This window comes from Papio anubis, chromosome 7 (genome assembly GCF_008728515.1).
Source record: "Papio anubis isolate 15944 chromosome 7, Panubis1.0, whole genome shotgun sequence".
Lineage (NCBI taxonomy): Eukaryota > Metazoa > Chordata > Mammalia > Primates > Cercopithecidae > Papio > Papio anubis.
The window spans coordinates 86539446-86559056 of record NC_044982.1 but is presented as its reverse complement, the minus strand read 5'-3'; the positions used below and the strand labels follow the sequence as shown (position 1 = coordinate 86559056).

Below are 19611 nucleotides of genomic sequence, written 5' to 3'. Positions count from 1 at the left end.
TAATAAGATTACTGGGTCAAATGGTAGTTTTGTTTTAAGTTCTTTGAGAAATCCTTAAACTGCATTCCACAGTGGCTGAAATAATTTACATTCTCACCAGCAGTGTATAAGAGTTCTCTTTTCTCTGCAACCTCACCAATATCTGCTATTTTAAATTTATTTATTTTTTTGTAATAGCCATTCTGACTTTTGTGAGATGTGGTATTTCATTGTGGTTTTGATTTTTATTTCTCTAATGACTAGTGATGTGGAACATTTTTTCATATGTTTGTTGGACACTTATGTGTCTCCTTTTGAGAAGTATCTGTTCTTGTCTTTTGGCCACTTTTTAATAAGGTTGTTTGTTTTTTTCTTGTTTACTTATTTATGTTCATTATAGATTCTGGATATTAGAATTTTATCAGATGCGTAGTTTACAAATATTTTTTCCCATTCTGTAGGATGCTGTTTATGCCGTCAATTGTTTCTTTTGCTGTCCAGAAGTAATTAGGTCTGATTTGTTTTTGTTACCATTAATTTCAGAGACCTAGTCATAAAATTTTTGCCAATGCCTAAGTCCTGAATGGTATGTCGTATGTTTGTTTCTAGGGTTTTTATAGTTTTATGTCTTACAATTAAGTCTTTAATCCACATTGAGTTGATTTTTGTATAAGATGAAAGGAAGAGATCCAGTTTCATTCTACTGCATATGGCTAGCCAGTTATTGCAACACCATTTATTGAATATATAGTCTTTTTTCCATTGCATGTTATTGTCAACTTTGTCGATGATCAGATGGTTGTAAGAGTGTGGCTTTATTTTTGGGGTCTCTATTATCTTTCATTGACCTTTGTGTCTGTTTTTGTAAAAGTACCATGCTGTTTTGTTTACTGTAGCCTCATATACAGCTTGTAGTTGGGTAGTGTGATGCCTCTTGCTTTGTTCTTTGTGATTGTTACCTCTCAGATGGTAAGAGGAGGTGAAGTAAGTAAGGTGAAGAGGAGATGAAAGATTCTTTTAGGTAAAGGGAAGAGTTTAGAAAAAGTCAGTTAACAAGATGTCTGGTGTTTTGGAGAACTTGAAAGAAGGCCAATGTAACTCTACTATTATGGAAAAGAATAGATTGGAGCAAAATTCCAGAAGCAAGCCATATTATGAAGGCCAGTGGAGAATTTGAACCTAAGTCTTCATGCCGTAAAAGAGTTTTAATCTAGAAAATGACATTGAGAATTGCGTTTTTATGACCTAACTCTGGCTGCTTGTAGAGAATGCATTGAATGGAAGAAAGGATTTATGTAACTGATTTAGGATTAATTACAAAGTTCTATCACCTAGCACAAGCAAGAAATGATGGTGTCTTTAATTAAGAGAAAATATGTAAGCTTAACTGTCAATGCATACTATTTCAAATTTTGAATGCACTTCTCACTTCCCTCTCCAACATGCACAAACATCAGATTTAGCTTATAATTGCAATAAGGGTTAGAATCCTACCAGAGGAAAATTTAGCTGTAATTGTATGTAAATCCCTTATAAAGGTAAAGCTACGTGGTATATTACACAAAATTGAAAAGATTTTTGTTTTTGTTTTTATTTATTGAAGTTTGAAAGTCAGCTGTGTTTACTTATATTCCTCAGAGCATTTGGTTTCAAGGGCTGTTCTTTGTAGTTCTACTGAAATTGTTCTTCCATTGGCTTTTGTCTCTGGCATCTTATAGTCACTGTGCTGTTGAATTTGTGGACTCATTCTTACTTTTTGCTTCCATTGATTCAAGAAATTAGAATTCTGTTTTTCCCATTACCATTATTTAATTCATGACTTGTTCATGATACCTCATTTGATAATAGTATAAATTTATGAACAACATTAATTATCAATATATGTTAAAATAATCTCTAATAATATTCATATATTCATTTATTCATTTACAGTAATTTATTAATGAATATATTGAATGTATATGATAAAAATCCTCAATAACCTTTTTATGTCTATTTATGTCTATTTTTATGTCTATTTTCCTGTAGATCTCTAATTATCCTTGTTTATAAAAGTCTTACATATAAAATTTAAAGTAATTTAGTATTGTTTTTATGCATGAATTATTATTATAACATAAGAAAAATGAAATCATGCATTATACATAATCTATTCAAACTATCTTATCATAGTATTTAAAAGTTAGTTATATAGTGCTAACATCTAGAAATTCTATGCAGAACTAACATATTGGAACCGCAATTTTCTCATGGCCTCTTGCATTTTCTTGTTTCTCAGGGTGTAAATAATTGGATTCAGTAAGGGTGTGATAACCGTATAAAATACAGCTAGAGTTCTATTGCTTGCCAAACTACTGAATGGCCAAGCATAGATAAAAATACAAGGTCCAAAGAACAGAGTGACCACAATGATGTGGGCAGACAATGTGGACAGTGCCTTGGAGAGCCCAACTGATGATTTTTTTGGTACACTGACCAGGATGGCAATGTAAGAAACAAGCAAGAGGATGAAACAAGTAAAAGAGAGCAGCCCACTGTCAGCAATGACAAATAATTCCAGGGTATATGTTTCAATGCAAGCAAGCTTGATCACAAGGGGAAGATCACAAAATATGTTGTTTATGACATTGTGACCACAGAAAGGCAAGTTCACTGTTAAAACTATCTGGCTCATGGTATGCATGAAACCAATTATCCATGAAAGTGTCACAAACCCATGTAGCAGCCTGTGGCTCATGAGTGTCCTATAGTGCAGGGGTTTACATATGGCTACATACCTGTCAAAGGCCATGATTATCAGAAGAGTCATCTCAGCACCCCCAAAGAAGTGCATAAAGAACATCTGGGTCATGCAGCCCCACACAGAGATGGTCTTGTGTTCAGTGAGCAGATCTATGATCATCTTGGGTGTCGTGGCAGTGGAGAGACACATGTCCAAAAAAGAGAGATTTCCAAGGAGAAAGTACATGGGAGAATGAAGGGTCGAACTACATGTCACTGTGACCATAATGAGAATGTTTCCCACCACAGTAGCACCGTAGATTAAGGAAAATGTCACAAAGAAGAAAATTTGTAGTTCCCATTGTCCAGAAAATCCTTGTAAAATAAACTCGATCACCAGAGATCCATTTTTAAGATCCATTTACTCAACTCAGAAAGGTTCCAGAAGTTCTTTATATACAAAGAGAATTAAAAAATAAGTCACAGTTAACACCAATATTTTTCTGTTTCTATTAGTTGGTGATAATAGTTGATGATATGAGATCATATAATTTTAAATATATCAACACAGCACTGTTTATACTTTGAGATTAGATTATATATCACTTTGAAACAATATTCTTATAGATATGCAGTAATTACAAATCATTTGAAGAATTAGAAGTTCCATTTTCTATTGTTTATTCCATAAAATGATACTCTTATCAATGGATCTTGGCTTTCTTACTCATTTGTTCACATATAAAGATTAGATACTAGTCAATTCCTTTTTATGTTGCCTTTTATTATTATAGTATTTGGTACCTGCACGTATTGAGATTATGTTATCCCAGTATATAAGGAATACAAGATTTAGAAAATGAAGAATTACATTGTTCTGCATCTGTGAAGTAATTTGTGAAGGTTTTTCTATGGTTCTAAACTAAATAAGCAAACAAACAAAAAAGCACACACACACACACAAATCAGGAGCTAATTATACATGGAAGAAAGTATATAAATTTATTAAAAATAAGTTTTCTTTTTAATATACAGGTATACCTCTTTTACTGTGTTTCACTTTATTGTGCTTTGCAGTTATTTAATGTTTTATAAACTGAGGGTTTGTGACAACCCTGGGTCCAGCAAGTCTATTGGCACCGTTTTTCCAACAACTTGTGCTCACTTTATGTCTCTGTGTCACATTTTGCTAATTCCCAAAATATTTATTTCAAACTGTATTATTATTATTATGTATGTTATTTGATCTGTGACCAGTAATCTTTTATGTTACTATTTTAATTATTTTGGGGCACCACAAGCCGTGCCCATGTAGAATGGCAGACAATTGATAAATGTTGTTTCTAACTTCTCCACCAACCTACTCTTCCCTCATCTCTCTCCTTGTCTTCAGGCCTGGCTAGTCTTTGAGGCACAGCAATATTAGATTTAGGCCAATTAGTAGCCTTGCAATAGCCTCTAAGTGTTCAAGTAAAAGGAAGAGTTGCGTGTCTTTTACTTGAAATAAACTAAGAAAAAAAACTGGAGACAGTAAAAGGATCAGTGGTTTCTAGGGGTTAGAATGAAAAAGGGAGAAATGAAGAAATAGGAGAAGTACAGAGGATTTGTAGGATAGTGAAACAATTCTGTATCTACTATACTTGGAAATACGTAACACATTTGTCAAAACCCATAGCATGTATAACATCAAGAGTAAATCCTAACGTAAACTGCAAATATGGGGAGATAATGATGTGCAATGTAGGTTCACCAGTGGTGAAGAATTTACCACTCTGGTTCAGGTTGTTAATGGTGGGGGAGACTGTATGTGGCATCAGAGGGAATATGGGAACTCTTGTACTTCCTGTTCAATTTTGCTATGAACTTAAAACTGCTCCAAACAACAAAGTCTGTAAAAAAGTTTTTTAAGCCAGAAGTGATTAAGCTTTGTGAGGAAAGTATGTCTAAAGCTGAGACAGGCTGAAAGCTAGGCCTCTTGCACCAAACAATTAGTCAATTGTAAATGCAAAGAAAAAGTTCTGAAAGGAAATTAAAAGTGCTACTCCAGTGACCTCATGAATAATAACAAAGTGAACCATCTTTATTGCTGATATGGAGAAAGTTTTAGTGATCTGGATAAAAGTTCAGATCAACTACAACATTCCCTTAAGCCAAAGCCTAATCCAGAGCAAGATCCTAAACGCTCTTCAATTCTATGACATCTGGGAGAGTAGAGGAAGTTGAAGCTAGCAAAGGTTAGTTCATGAGGTTTAAAGAAAGAACCCATTCTTATTACATACAACTACAAGGTGAAGCAGCAAGTGCTGATATAGAAGCTGCGGAAAGTTATCCAGAATATCTGGCTAAGATCATTGATAAAGATGGCTATGTTAAACAACAGATTTTCAATATAGATGAAACAGCTTTCTATTGGAAGAAGATGCTGTCTAGGGTTTTCATAGCTAGAGAGGAGAAACCAATGCCTGATTTCAAAACTTCAAAAAACAGGCTGATTCTTCTGTTAAAAGCTAATGTAGCTGGTGATTTTCAGTTGAGGCTAATGCTCATTTACCATTCCAAAAATCCAAGGCCTTTGTGAATTATGATAAATCTACCCTGCCTGTGCTCTGTAAATGGAACAGCAAAGCCTGAATGATAGCACATTTGTCTACAGCATGGTTTACTTGATATTCGAAGAGCACTGCTGAGAACTGCTCAGACAAAAAAGATTCCTTTGAAAAGATTACTGCTCATTGACAGTGCATCTAGTTATTCAAGAGCTCTGCCGGAGATGTGCAAGCAGATTAATGTTGTTTTTGTGCCTGCTGATTTGACATCCATTCTGCAGCCCATGGAGCAAGGAGTAATTTTCATTTTCAATCTTATTATTTAAGAAATTTTGTAAGGCTATAGCTGCCATAGACAATGACTTCTCTGATGGATTTGGGCAAAGTAAACTTAAAACTTTCAGGAAATAATTTGCCGTTTTAGATGCCATTAAGAACATTTATGATTCATGGAAGGAGATCAAAATATCAACATTAACAGGAGCTTGGAAGAAGCTGATTCCAATCCTCATGAATTACTTTGAAGAGTTCAAGATTTCCATGGAGAAGACTTTCCATGAAGAAGACTTTCCATGGAGAAAGTAATTGCAAATGTAGTAGAAGTAGCAAGAGATCTAGAGTTAGAAGAGAGTCCTGAAGATGTGACTGAATTGCTGCAATATCATGACAAAACTTTAAAACATAAGAAGTTGCTTCTTGTGAATGAGCAAATACTGTTTTTTTGGGGGGGGATTGGGGGAATGGAACCTATTCCTGGTGAAGATGCTGTGAACATTGTTAAAATGACAACAAAAGATTTAGAATATTCCATAAATGTCGGTGATAAAGTAGCAGTAAGGTTTAAGAGGATTGATCCATTTTGAAATAAGTTCTAATCTGGGTTAAATGCTATCAAATAGCATCATATACTACAAATAAATAGTTTGTGAAATGAAGAGTCAATTGATGTGGCAAATTTTATTGTCTTATTTTAAGAAATTGACACATCCATTGCAACTGTCGGCAATTAATTCCCTGATCAGTCAGCACTCATCAACATTGAGGCAAGACTGTCCACTGGCAAAAAGATTACATCTTATTAAAGGCTCAGATAATCAACACTTTTAAAAACTAGAGTATACGGGAGGCTGAGGCAGGAGAATGGCGTGAACCCGGGAGGCGGAGCTTGCAGTGAGCTGAGATCCGGCCACTGCACTCCAGCCTGGGGGACAGAGCGAGACTCCGTCTCAAAAAAAAGAAAAAAAAAAAAAAAACAAAAAAAAAACCTAGAGTATATATGTTTAGCCATAATGCTATTACATACTTAATAGACCACAGTAAAGTGTAAACATAACTTTTATATGTACTAGGAAACCGAAAAAATTGTGACTCACTTTAATGTGAAATTCACTTTATTGTAGTGGTCTGGAACCAAACCAGCAATATCTCTCAGGTATCCCTGTACTGAGAATAACAGGAAACATGGACTCAGCTTCAAATCTTTTTGAGCTTGTTTTTTCAAATCCTGTGTTACCGTTGTTCACGGTGAGGAGCTTGTGCGTTGTGTATATGTGTACAGATGTGGTGGTTTAGAAGTAAATACTAAAGTGATTTAGTCCTAATGTATTGCTTCTATTTGGGTGTAAAGTTTAACACTAAATCATCGTTACTCAGTTTTTTAGACAGTGTTCATAGGATCTAGAGTGATCGAAAGTGGTCAACCACAATTAAGTGATTAGTATGTGCCAGGCTCCATTCTAAGTGTTTCATATACGTTAATTTGTTTAATGCTCATAACAATACCGTGATGTAAGTACTATTTTTGTCTTCATGCTGCGTGTAAGGAAACTGTGGCATTCAAATAGTTAATGACTTATTCATGGTCACACAGCTAACATGGATGAGAGCTAGTATTCAAGCTGAGTTAGTTTGACACCAGAATCTGGGCTTATACCAAAACACCATATTGTCTCAAAAATTAAATTGCTGTACATTACAGCCAAAGTTTTAATTATTGATTGAATATGTGTGTTCCATATGAGTGGGTTTGGGGATATGATTCAACAAGTATTTTGGGATCCATCTGTTCTACAATTAACGGTATTATTTTCTCATACAGAATGAATCAATCCCCCATATCTAGAGACTTTACAATCTAGAGAGACATGATTATCAAACAAAAAATAGCAAATGAGCCCTGTGAGAAAACATGTAATTTGGTACAAGGTATATGCAAAATGTCATAAGAGGTTTAGAAAAGTAGAGATCAATTTCAAGTGACACTTTTAGGTATGACTTCAGGCTTGGTCATATTATCTTCAAAACACTTTTTAAAACCAATTTTTTATGGTAAGTAAACAAAAAAGGATGAGGAGTAGAAAATGTGTGAGCATCTATAAAATGAAAAGATTGAAGAGCAGTGCAAAGAAAGAGTGATATACTTAGAAAGGAGACTGGATTAAGATATTTAGATGAATAGGAAATGCCTGGTTTCTTTTCTCCAATGAACTGTAATTCTCTCCTTGTTTGCATTCTTCCTCAGTTTTCCGCCAAAATATTGTATTATCATCATCCAAATGTAACTACCTCTATTGTTTTCCTATCTTAGAGATTTTTAAGAAATGGATAATGGTTACAAATTAGAGAAAATAAAGATAAAGATGATGTAATGTAGTTCCTGTAGGTCAACCTGTAGGAACACACTGAATGGGTACTCAATGACAGGCTGTGGCCCTGGAGGACACTACATCGGTGGCCACATCTTCGTTACAGGGTTGTGTTGAATGCTTGTCATGTAAAGGAGCAATAATTTTGCTTTTGAGACTCCTGTAACAGCAGTAACAATAACTAGATACATTTGGGAAAACAGCAAGAGTTGACAATTGCTAGACAGAATGAAGATAACAGCTGTAATCCGAGGGTAAATAGCTTTGCTACCTGGGATTTTATGCCCTGAGATACAGTGAAAACAGAAAAACTTAGGTAAGAAATCAATACAATGTGGCATAAGTTGATTAAGAGAACTTTATTTTGCCTTTTATTTCAGAGGAAAAGCTGGCATTTATTTATGTTGATGGCTTTCGCAGCATTTGCTTCTCTTTTTACTCTTCTCCCTTTCTAAGCAAGCTTTCTAAAACTATTTCTCTAGTCTACAGTTAATACAGTATGCCTATTCTTATAATTGAGTGTACAAAAGCCATGTAGGTTAATGAAAATAAATTATCATAAAGCTTAGATAATTCTGTTAATGAGAACAATTTGCTTTCCATTGAATAATCAATTATACAGTTTATAATAATTACTTTTACTAAATAATTTATTATATTCTCTGAAGGAAATTGAAAGTAGAACAATATATTAGGGTTAAGAGAGAACTTTGTAATGTATTATTCTACACATCTTGTTTAGTAAATGAAAAATCAAGATCCACATAATTAAGTAAATCTTCCCAGGTCATAGAGGCAGAACCACCCCCCAAGATGTCATGAGTATTAGGTGAGATGATGTGGGTATAAGCTCCTGGCAAGGCAGAGGATGGACACTGAGGGGGTATGTGTTTAATCTATGTCATTTGTGTAAATCCAAGATTACAATCCTGGGAATTTTTCATATAAATCCCTCTTATGAAAGGAATTGACCGAGACTCATTTTATTAAGTAGTTGAATATAAACATTTCTGCTCTTGTCCATGCATATATAATACATATTACTTAATATTAAAATAATTTGTTAAAGTAAATATTTGCTTTTTCTTTTAGCCACTTGAAGAAAATAATTTCAATTTTGACTGATTTTATGATTTTCAAAAAAAGTTATACCTAATTAGGCTAAAATAGAGATGAATCTCAAAAACATTATGCTTAGTAAAATAAGTCTGACACAAAAGACCACAGGCTATATAATTCTACTTACAGAAAATGCCCAGTAAAGGCAAATCTATAGAGACAGAAAGGATATTAGTGCTTGCTTTTGGCCAAAGCTTGCTGTAAATGGGCGTGATGTTTCTTTTTGTGGTAACGAAAATGGATTGATAAGATTATGGTGATGGTTGCACAACTATGCAAATATAATAATAATAATAATTGAAATGTGTACTTAAAATGGATGAATTTTTAGTATATGAATTACATGCAATAAAATTTCAACTGTTTTACAAATTTAATCTAGTTTTAAAATTTCTTAAACTCCCGTATTTGAATTTGTATTTTTAGCTGCCATCTGGATTTGGAAACTTGCTATTCTGCTTTCTCTACTATTTAGAATACTCATATTGAGATTTCTAAATTATTTACATTTTCTTTATTCCCTTGACTATGGACATCTTCTAAGGACTTCTTCCTCATTATTTCTGTAAGATCTCCTTTGTATTTATTGTTTAATGGTAAGTTTTACTTGGAGATTTTCCAAATATCTAATTATGATCACTAATTCTATCTCTCTCCAGTTCCTTCTCCAACTGTCAAGATGGTATGTTTATTTACATGTTCTGTCAACACCTGAAAGTTTACGAAAAGAAATAATATTCCCTATTTGCCAAAAAGAGTTGCTAGCTTTTCTATTATTTTCAATGATAGTACGAGTTTTTCATAATGATCAGAATTTACCCTTTTTTTTGTTTATTCATCATACTTAATCACTTACCATCTACGAGCCAATTTTACCCTCCAATATCATTTTGATGGCATATTTTCTTTCAATTTTCATATAAATTGTTGATTTCAGCTCTTTATGAGATACTATTATGTGATCTCCCAATTAAAGAGGATCTAATACCTTACATGCCAAAGGCTTTTCCTTCCAGCCAAAACAAATTAAAATATCATCCTCAGTATATTGAAGTTCTAATAAATCAGCTTGCTACAATATTTTTACTTACCTGTTCTAAAGGCACAGTATGAGGAACAAGTTGTTCAAGAGGTTATTCAAAATTAAAAATCTTTTTATTCTCTATGATACCCCATATATGATTCTGCATTCTGCTTTCTGTCTTTTTAGAAAAGATGTGAACCACTTTAGGGGCAGATTTGCTGGAGCTCTGGGAATCCAAATTTCAGTGGGACTTGTGAAACCACTGAGGCTTCTGCCCTAGTATGACCAGGAGAGATGTTTACCTCTAATTTCTGGCCCTGTAATATGCTGTGGCTCTCTCTGAATTGTAGCTTGACTAAAATAGCCATAGGAGTGTTGGTTGATTGGCTGTGATATAGTAAGTGTAGAGTAGATAGCTTTGATTTAATGGAGCTTCCTTTCCCTCACATTACTCTCAAGCTCTCCTCTTATCTTCCCTCTAGCAATTTTGTGAGTAATTCTCAAGAAGAATAATCTTCAAACTTTTCTGCATGTAGTTCTTCCATATAAATAATTTACATGTATATGTTATAAATGTACTATTAAAAGTGAACAATATATATAAAGAAAACATACTAAAGAAGTAGAAATTTTTAAAGTCAGTTGTGTTGAATAATTTAAAGTCTGACATTAGAAATGATACAATTGTTTTGTGTTCACTAAAATATAAACAATTATTTTTTGACTTAGGTACCTTGCTTTGAGATATTCAGAGAATATCTGTAGCAAAAAAGAGTTTCATAATTATTGCCATTTTACTATAAAACATGACAATAAATATTTATTTTATAAGGTATTGCTTTTACAAAATTAATCATATTGATGATTCTGGTATTCCATAAATCTCAGGCTTCAGAGTTTATTTGAATAACTTGCTAACAAAGGATGTTGTGAATAAATTCAAATTAATTGACATTTGTCACTATTTTGAAGTCTTGCTTAGTCCCTGTTCAATTCACCACTTAACCCATAGCTTAATCTAGATTTTTCTCATAGACTTTTATTGAAGGAGTCATAAGAGTTGATTAATTTTTTTTAATTATAAATGTTGGAATCACCCACACTTTTTTTTTTTTTTTTGAGATGGAATTTTGCTCTTATCGCCCACACTGGGGTGCAGTTGCATGATCTCAGCTCACAGCAACCTCTGCCTCCCTGGTTCAAGCAATTCTCCTGCTTCAGCCTCCCAAGTAGCTGGTATTACAGGCACATGCTACCACGCCTGGCTAATTTTTATTTTTAGTAGAAATGGGGTTTCACCACATTGGCCAGGCTGGTCTCGAACTTGTGACCTCGGGTGATCCGCCCACCTCGGCCTCCTAAAGTGCTGGGATACAGGCGTGAGCCACCGCACCCGGCCACCCATACTTTTACTGTGTTTGATAGCGTTTGCTAACAAGGAGTGCATTTATTTATATCATGTTGCTCATTATAACCATTTATACCATTGCAGAGTATAAGTATTTTCTCGGTGAAATATTACTTTTGTTATTTTGCTATTTGGTAAGAAAAATTTAAACACTGTTTATTACATTTAGCTAAAAATGTAAAGCCCTCCATAACTGGAGATATTACAAAGAAAATTATATAAATTTATTTTGTTGTACATATTTACTTTTTAAATGTTTTGTTGGTCATGATGACTTCACTAGCTAATAAATCAAGGCACAGTACAGATTGTCAAGTTCAATATTAATAACAAAAGTAAATCCATATTGTAAGATAATGTTTCTTAATAACTTAGAATGTTTTAGCTGGCTTACTATCAGTTCAGATAGTTAATTGTTCTTTTACTTTGTAATATAGCTGACAGAGTGAATTCCTACTATATGTAGAATTCTTACAGCCATTTTATAATTGTTCATATGAGTTTTAATAATTAGAATCATCTCCAATCCAAAGTTAAAGTGGAAAAATATTTTATAAGCCCCTTATAAATTTTGGAGAACAAAATTGAGCTAAAATAATATAATGACATCTTTAATCTCTCTCTTCCCCTTAATTGGGCACACCAAATTTGAAAGACATAACAATATGTTCAAAGCAAATGATTAAGAAGTGAACTGCTTTCAACTCCTCTGTCTTTTGGTTAACTCACACTTTCCTCAGAAAACTTTAAACATCATGTATAACATATGACCAGATAACATACAGATTCAACTAGGGCACCAAAAATTATCTGTCTATTAAATATTAATAAAGCTTTCTAAAAATTTATCTCTTCAAATTGAAATAGAGATAACAACAGATGTTGTTATTTTTCTTTTGTTACCTGCTTGTCTGCAGCTGGCTTTAAAGTATTCACTATGCCTTGGGGAAAAAAATGGGTTTAAATAACTGGCTAACTCAGTCTTCGTTTTTGGATCAAATATGGATTCTGACCCAATTAAACATTCCTCCAGGTCCTGTACTTCCCAGACTAATAGTTTTCTTTTTTTTTTTTATTGGTTGATTAAATCTTTATCCTAACTTATTGGCTAGAATAAAACTCTGAGATTCTTAAATTATTCCTTCCCCATCTCAAGTACTTAATATTTTTTATTTATATTCCCTTTATAATATATTCAGTGGTAGCAGGGATTGTATCTATCAAACATCTCTACCCCTAGTTTAATGTCTTACTTTTGGTAGATTTAATAAATTTACTGCTTCTTCCCTGATGGCCTTCAACTCTCTGATGTTGTATATATTCTCTTTTGATTTTCTTTGAACATTTTACTGGGTGACAAATTAAGCTGTTCTAACTTCAAATTTGTTTTCTGGCAGCATATATACTTATAGTGTAGCTCTTGTTCCAAGAAATAAGGAAATTATCCACAAGTAGTTCACAAGGGACTAAAATAAGGCCTTGAAGTTAAGTACTGAACTCAGCAAAACTGAAAGCTTTATTGAGCCTAAACTGGATGTCAGGAACTTGTCCTCAGGAAGCTTTATCATTGGAGACTGACCCCAAATAATAAAATGCTGAGAGTAATAATATAGATATGGCATGAGTCAAACTGTTTTGTGGAGTTTGCAAATTTTCTCATAAAAGAGATCACCTCTTTCAAAAGAAACAGTTGTGCCTCTAATAAGTAGAGACTTTAAAGGCAATAGAAACTGCTAAGAGAAACCCTACTGGAATCACAGATAATCCTGGGAATAAGAGACACTGTGGATACGTACCAGCTACATCCACTTAGAAGAAAATCAGAGAAAGGTATGTGGCAGAAATGAAAACATTCTTCAAGCCACACACAGTTCCACTGACAAAGGGTTGAAGCCTTACTGGCACAAGAAGCTTAAGCAAAACCTCTAAGCAAACGCTAGCTAAAAAACAAACAACATTGAACCAAGAGCAACTTCTTAGGAAGTCGGGCTTACAAATACAATTACACAAATACCTGGCAGCCTGGAGGACTGAGTGAATGTCCACATGTGTGTACTTTTTAGGAGTGATTGGAAGGGGAATATTCTAGTCCCTAAACAAATGTGGGGCAAAAGTGTGTAAACTTCCTGAATTGTGATAGAAGCCTCCTAGCCACACCCACATTTAGTGATAAAGGATAAAAATCTAATTTGTCAAGAAGGATACTTAAGCAAAATCTTTGTTCCATAAGTTGCTTGTGCTGTCTTTGAGATAATCCACAAGTAGCAGGCTAGGAGAATTTTTAAAAGGGATATATTTGGAGTGGAGACATCAGACAGTGCACACTGCAGGGGAAATCGACTTCACAGGATTAAGCCGAGTCATTATATAAACAATTAAACAAACAATAACAAGAAAATCATCAGTGGATGGGAGTGGTGGTCAGTAATCAGTTACTACAATAAAATGTCCAATATTCAAGTGAAAAATGATGAGAAATGCAAAGAAACACAAAAGTGTGACATATACATGAAAAAAGACAATAGAAACTGCTTTTATGGGAACCAAGATATTACACTTAGTAGAGAGCAACTTCAAAAGTTATTATAAATATATCTTGAGAACTAAAGAAAACCATGTCTAAAGAATTAAATGAATGTATAAAGTCCATGTCTTAGTAAATAAAAAATATCAATAAAGATATAGAAATTATAAAAAAAGGGCCAAATGGAAATTCAGAAGTTGAAAAATACAATAACTCAAATGAAGAAATCAATAGAGGAGCTCACCAGTAGATTTGAGCTGGCACCAGTGGACCTGGAAACATATCTATAGCAATTATGCCATCTCAACAGAGAGGGATAAAAATAAGGAAAAATAAATAGAGCCTCAGAGAATGTGGAGCACTAGTGAGAGCACCCATCTATATGTTATGAAATGTCAACTTTGGCTTCTGGATTGGACATTAGCCTGATAATGATCATATTACTTCAAATAGGGAGTACAGAAAAAATAACAGTCTTTGGAAGTTAGGTAATTTAATTTTTTTGCATTTCAGCCTTCAGATACCTTCAAGATAGCTGGGGAAGGGTAAGTAGGAAGTTGAAAATCAAAATAGCTCAGAAAAAAAAGTAGCTCAGAAATAAGGAACAAAAAAGGTTAGATGATATTATCAACATTTAGGTAACTGCAGAAAGCAACTACCACTCTAAAGGCTAGATTAGAAAAAAAGAGGAAGCAATATTATACAGAGCCCACAATTCCTGATGGCAGAGTGCTATCATTGCTGCTGTTGGAACCTCTATCCTGTATTAAAAATTAAGAGCTCACATGCTTAAGAAAGCTTCAAGAGCCTTCAATCTTGCTGATGCTGCTGGTCCCAGCAAGACTTCTACAGCCCACAGTTGCCTGCTACTGCTACTGAGAAAGACAGAAGAGAGATCGAAGGCTTCTCCATTTTTTCATTTTTTTCGCCTTTTAGTGTCATGAATGTCTTCCACTGGCAGAAACTCACAGGAATACGTTTACAAGAGAGTCTAGGAAATGCAATTCTTAGGCTTGTAACTCCCTACTGTAGAGAGAAGACTATAGAGCTGACATGGGGCTGAAAGTCAACAGACAAACATTCAGAATGTTCCACTTTGGTTACTCAGTATCAATACACATCATTCTACATTTATTTAAACTTCCAAAGAATGACAATAGCTTCAGTCTAAAGATGCATCTATCCTGCAAACAAATTAAGACACTCTGGCCTCCTTTCTCTAACTGAAAACCAAAAATCCTCATTGGTTACTATATCCATTTCTGTATGGTGATGCCATCTTTTCAAATTCAGTCATAATCCCACATTAATATTCTGTAACCTAGAGACTAAATTGTAAATTAGTCTCCTTGATAAGGAAAAATTAAAAGGAAAAAAGGAATCAGGAATTTATGAACAAATGCAATTTATATATAAAAAATATTGTAGCTTCTAGAATCATCATTTTACTAACAAGTTGTGAGACAATATTCATGGCTGCCTTCTTTTACTGCCTATTTTATTCCTCTTTGTATGCATTCAGATCTCCAATGACGGTGATTCTTTACATGGTGGAATGAATAAAAATTTTACTTTTCCTAGGCGATGTAATTTTCACTTATTTTTATTACTTGATATGCAAATAATATGAGGTACCACAGCAAATCACTTGGGTTTCAGACATGGTCTTCCCTACCCCACCATACAACAGCAATTCTAGTATGCATTGATAATTGGAGTGAATCAACTTAGCTGGTTTAATAAGCTCTTCTCATTTTAATTAGAGATGAAAGATGACTGAAACGTCTGAGATGGGTGTGGTGAGTCACGCCTGTAATCCCAGCACTTTGGGATGCCAAAGCGAAATCGATTGCTTGAGCTCAGGAGTTCAGGACCGGCCTGGGCAGCATGGTGAAACCTCATCTCTACAAGAAATACAAAAATTAGCTGGGCATTGGTGGCTTGTGCCTGTAGTCCCAGCTACTTGGGAGGCTGAAGCTGGAGAAGTGCTTAAACCTGGGGGGCAGAGGCTGCAGTGAGCTGATATAGGGGCACTGCACTCCAGCCTGGGTGACAGAGCGAGACCCTGTCTCAAAACAAATTACCAAACACACACAAACAAAGAGAAAAAAAACGTGGAGGGGAAGAAGATTCAAATGTCTTGGTCTTGGTGACAGTTTTTACTTTCAGGTTAATAAAATACTACTTATTTTCTTTTTGCAAAGACATTTATTGAGAACTATGATCTGTAAAGAAGGATACAGAACACAAAAAATTTATGTTATTAAAATGTAGATAGGAAAATATTTTTAGTTAGAAAAACATAGATTTTGTAGTTAGGTATAGGATCTGATACTGGATCTAGTACTTACATTTCTGTGGCAAGTTCATTACATTTTATAATGCTCAGTTTTGTTACCTATTGACAATATGTAAATAATATTCTCTATTTTCCTTGTTGTGAAATAGGAGAAAATTTATGGAAAGTGCCTCATACATGAATAGCACTCAATAAATTACATTTAAAAAATCACTTAATCAATAAGCAACATAAAATTACAACATAAGCAAATAACATATTGGAATAGTTTGTACTTGGAGGAAAAACCATAATGTTTTATTGCATATACACTTACATAGGGATCGATTATTGTATCCCAAAATATGGCTTATGTTTGGTACAAAAATCATCCACTTCAGTGTCTTCGGATCATCACGATGACAGCAATACTGGTGATGCTTTTAGTGATTATAGTATTTTAGTTATAAAGTGGATCTAGAACTCACAAAGTTAATCTTTATTTTTCTTAATGCTTTCCTCATGTCGTTATTCCTGAATGTGTAGATGATTGGATTTAAAAGGGGAGCAAAAATTGTTTAAAACACAGACATCAATGGAGACAGTGCTGAATGGCCTTTCATAGATAAAGACACAAGCTCTGAAGAACTGTACCACCACTGTAATGTGGGCTGAAAGAGTGGACAAAGTTTTGGAAGACCCCCTGGAGGAATGATGTCAAATAGTAATCAGGATGATGCTTTAGGAGATTAACAGAAAGATGAAACACAGCAAAGAAAGTAGTCCACTGTCTGCAATGACTCATAGCTCCAAGACGTAAGGGTCTGCACAGGCAAGTTTGATCACAAGGCAGATCACACACAAAAAAAATATCCACAACACTGAGACCACAGAATGGCAAAGTTACTGTGAAAACAATTTGGCTCATGTTGTGCATGAAATCCGTGGTCCAGGAGCGAGGAGCAAGTCTGATGCAATGGACTTGTAATGGAGGAGTTTGCATATGGCAAAGTATCTATCGATTGCCATGGGTAAGAGTAACATCATCTCACTTCCACCTAAAAAGTGAAGGAAAAACTTCTAGGTCATGCAGCCTTCATAGGACATGGTCCTATATTCACTAATTATATTATAGATTATCTTAGGAGTAGCAAAGGAGGCCAGGGGCATATCAATAAAAGACAGGTTGGCCAGTAGGAAGTACATGGGAGAATGCAATTGAGGATCCAGTTTCACTACAAAGATAATGATTAGGTTACCTAATTATGGATATATATATAATGGAAAAAAATAAGAAAAAGAAAATCTGTAGCTCATGAGATTTTTGAATCCCAGTAAAATAAACTCAGCCATCATGGACTGATTTTGTTTTTCCATTTGTTTGTCTGTTGGCATATATGACCTAAAACAAAATAAAAATAGATTAAATTCTGAGAGATATGAGAAATGAAATACATATGCACTTAACACGGCTTTCTAAAATTCACTGAAATGTGCAAAAAGAATCAAAAGTATTGAACAACAATAAATCCAATATCTTTTAAAGAGTAGACATAATTTCTCAGCAAAGATTATGAATAACTGCCAATAGGTTTGAATAAATTTGAAGCCGTCAATATGTAACTCATATCTACATCAATCTTGAGAAAAATGAATAACCCAGTTGGGAAGGAAGTATGAAAGTTTCCTGCCACCTCTTTAGAATTTGAGGAACAGATTTATTGATCCTCCATAGGCAAAGAAGAGGGCCTGTCCATCTCCAAATCTCTTTCTACACTCAAAAATAATGAGGAACATGCAAGTGAAGGAGGAAGCAAATGGTTTTTTAATTGAGAAGGATCAAGAAAAATGAAATTGATAAGATGGAATATAGAACATTAACATACTATGAGTCACTTCTGTAGTTGCTGCTGAAAGTAAGATAAGCAGAGATGATAAACAGAATGAATCTTTGATACACATGAGTCTATGGTTGTGCAAATTGAAGTAACTTCTCACCTTTTTCCTGAGATTGAAAGAAAGGTCCAATATTTGAGTTTCCTCCCATGGGCACATGAATTTAGTATATTGGAAAGTATAGCACACAGAGATAGCATAATGAACATTTATTGCTGGCTTCCCTGCTTCACTTAACTTACTTTCTCTGAAAGTCCAAACAGATCTCTTAAACTATCCATGCTATTTATAACGCTATTATAAAGTGCAGAACTCTGGTTAAAATAAAAAGTGGGGGGATTGACAGGGAACACCTCCATATTGTTCTAGATAGGTAAAGCAGACCCATGTGAAACAACACCCATTTAAATATAAATAACGGTAACCAAAATTTTTGAAACAAGATAGCTAAGACGTAATAACAGAGTATTTTTTAAATGAGAGCTAAAATAAACAGAAAAAGATGAAATAGTTTATATCTAACTGGAAATCTTTTATTTATTTATTTATTTATTTCAGACACAGTCTCGCTCTGTCACCTAGGCTGAAGTGCAGTGGTGTGATCATAGCTCACTACAGCCTTGGAATGGTGGGCTCAAGCAATTCTCCCACCTCAGCCTCCAGAGTAGCTGGGACTAAGGTGCATGCCACCACTTTTGGCTAACGTTTTTTTTAAATAGAGACAGGGGGTCTCATTTTGTTGCCTAGGCTTGTTTTGAACTTCCAACTTCAAGAGAGCCTCCCAACTTGGCCTCCAAAAGTGTCGGGATTACAGGTGTGAGCCACGGTGCTCCGCCAAAGAGACCTTACTAATAGAAAAGACATAATGTAGTTTTTAAATATTTTTAAATGTTTTAAGGAGTCAGAAAAACTAAAGAAAAATATAATAAAGATCTCCATACTACTATTCAGAATTAATAAATGTATTTTTATCACTTTGCTTCACAATTTTTCAATAAAATAAAGAATACTGGCAAAAGAACAGTTTTTCATCTTAGTATTTGGTGTGTGGTTTATTAAAAATTGAATAAGTGGTATCCTGTCATACCATTCTACAAATAAAAATTTTAGTTTTATTAACTAATTGCTATTATAAAAATTAGGCTATATATATATTTACATGTCAAAGACTTTTTCAAGCTTAGATTACAAGAAGTAGATTAGTAGGCCATTTTCAACTAATCAAATATTGTCAAAATTCTCAACAAGGGGTTATATATAATTATCCTGCTGATTCCCTATATATCTGGGTATTTTATTAGCTCTCATTCATTGTAGGAATGCAAGAATGCCTCAATATTGGGGAATCTAAATATGTCAAGTATCTTTAAATTCATCTGTATATTCAACACAATCTCAACCTGAATTCCAGAAGAAGTTTTTTTCTGAAAATTGACAAGTTAATTCTAACATGTATATGGAGATGCAAAAG

At 34.1% G+C, this 19611-nt stretch overlaps 1 protein-coding gene across 1 annotated transcript; it reads right to left on the bottom strand.

Moving 5' to 3' along the window:
* Window positions 1-2006: 2006 nt before the first annotated feature.
* On the bottom strand, window positions 2007-6460 carry LOC116275749 (olfactory receptor 4L1). Its single transcript, XM_031668284.1, has one exon. The coding sequence runs from the start codon at window positions 3119-3121 to the stop codon at window positions 2192-2194; it is 930 nt and encodes a 309-aa protein (XP_031524144.1). The 5' UTR covers window positions 3122-6460; the 3' UTR covers window positions 2007-2191.
* Window positions 6461-19611: the final 13151 nt, after the last annotated feature.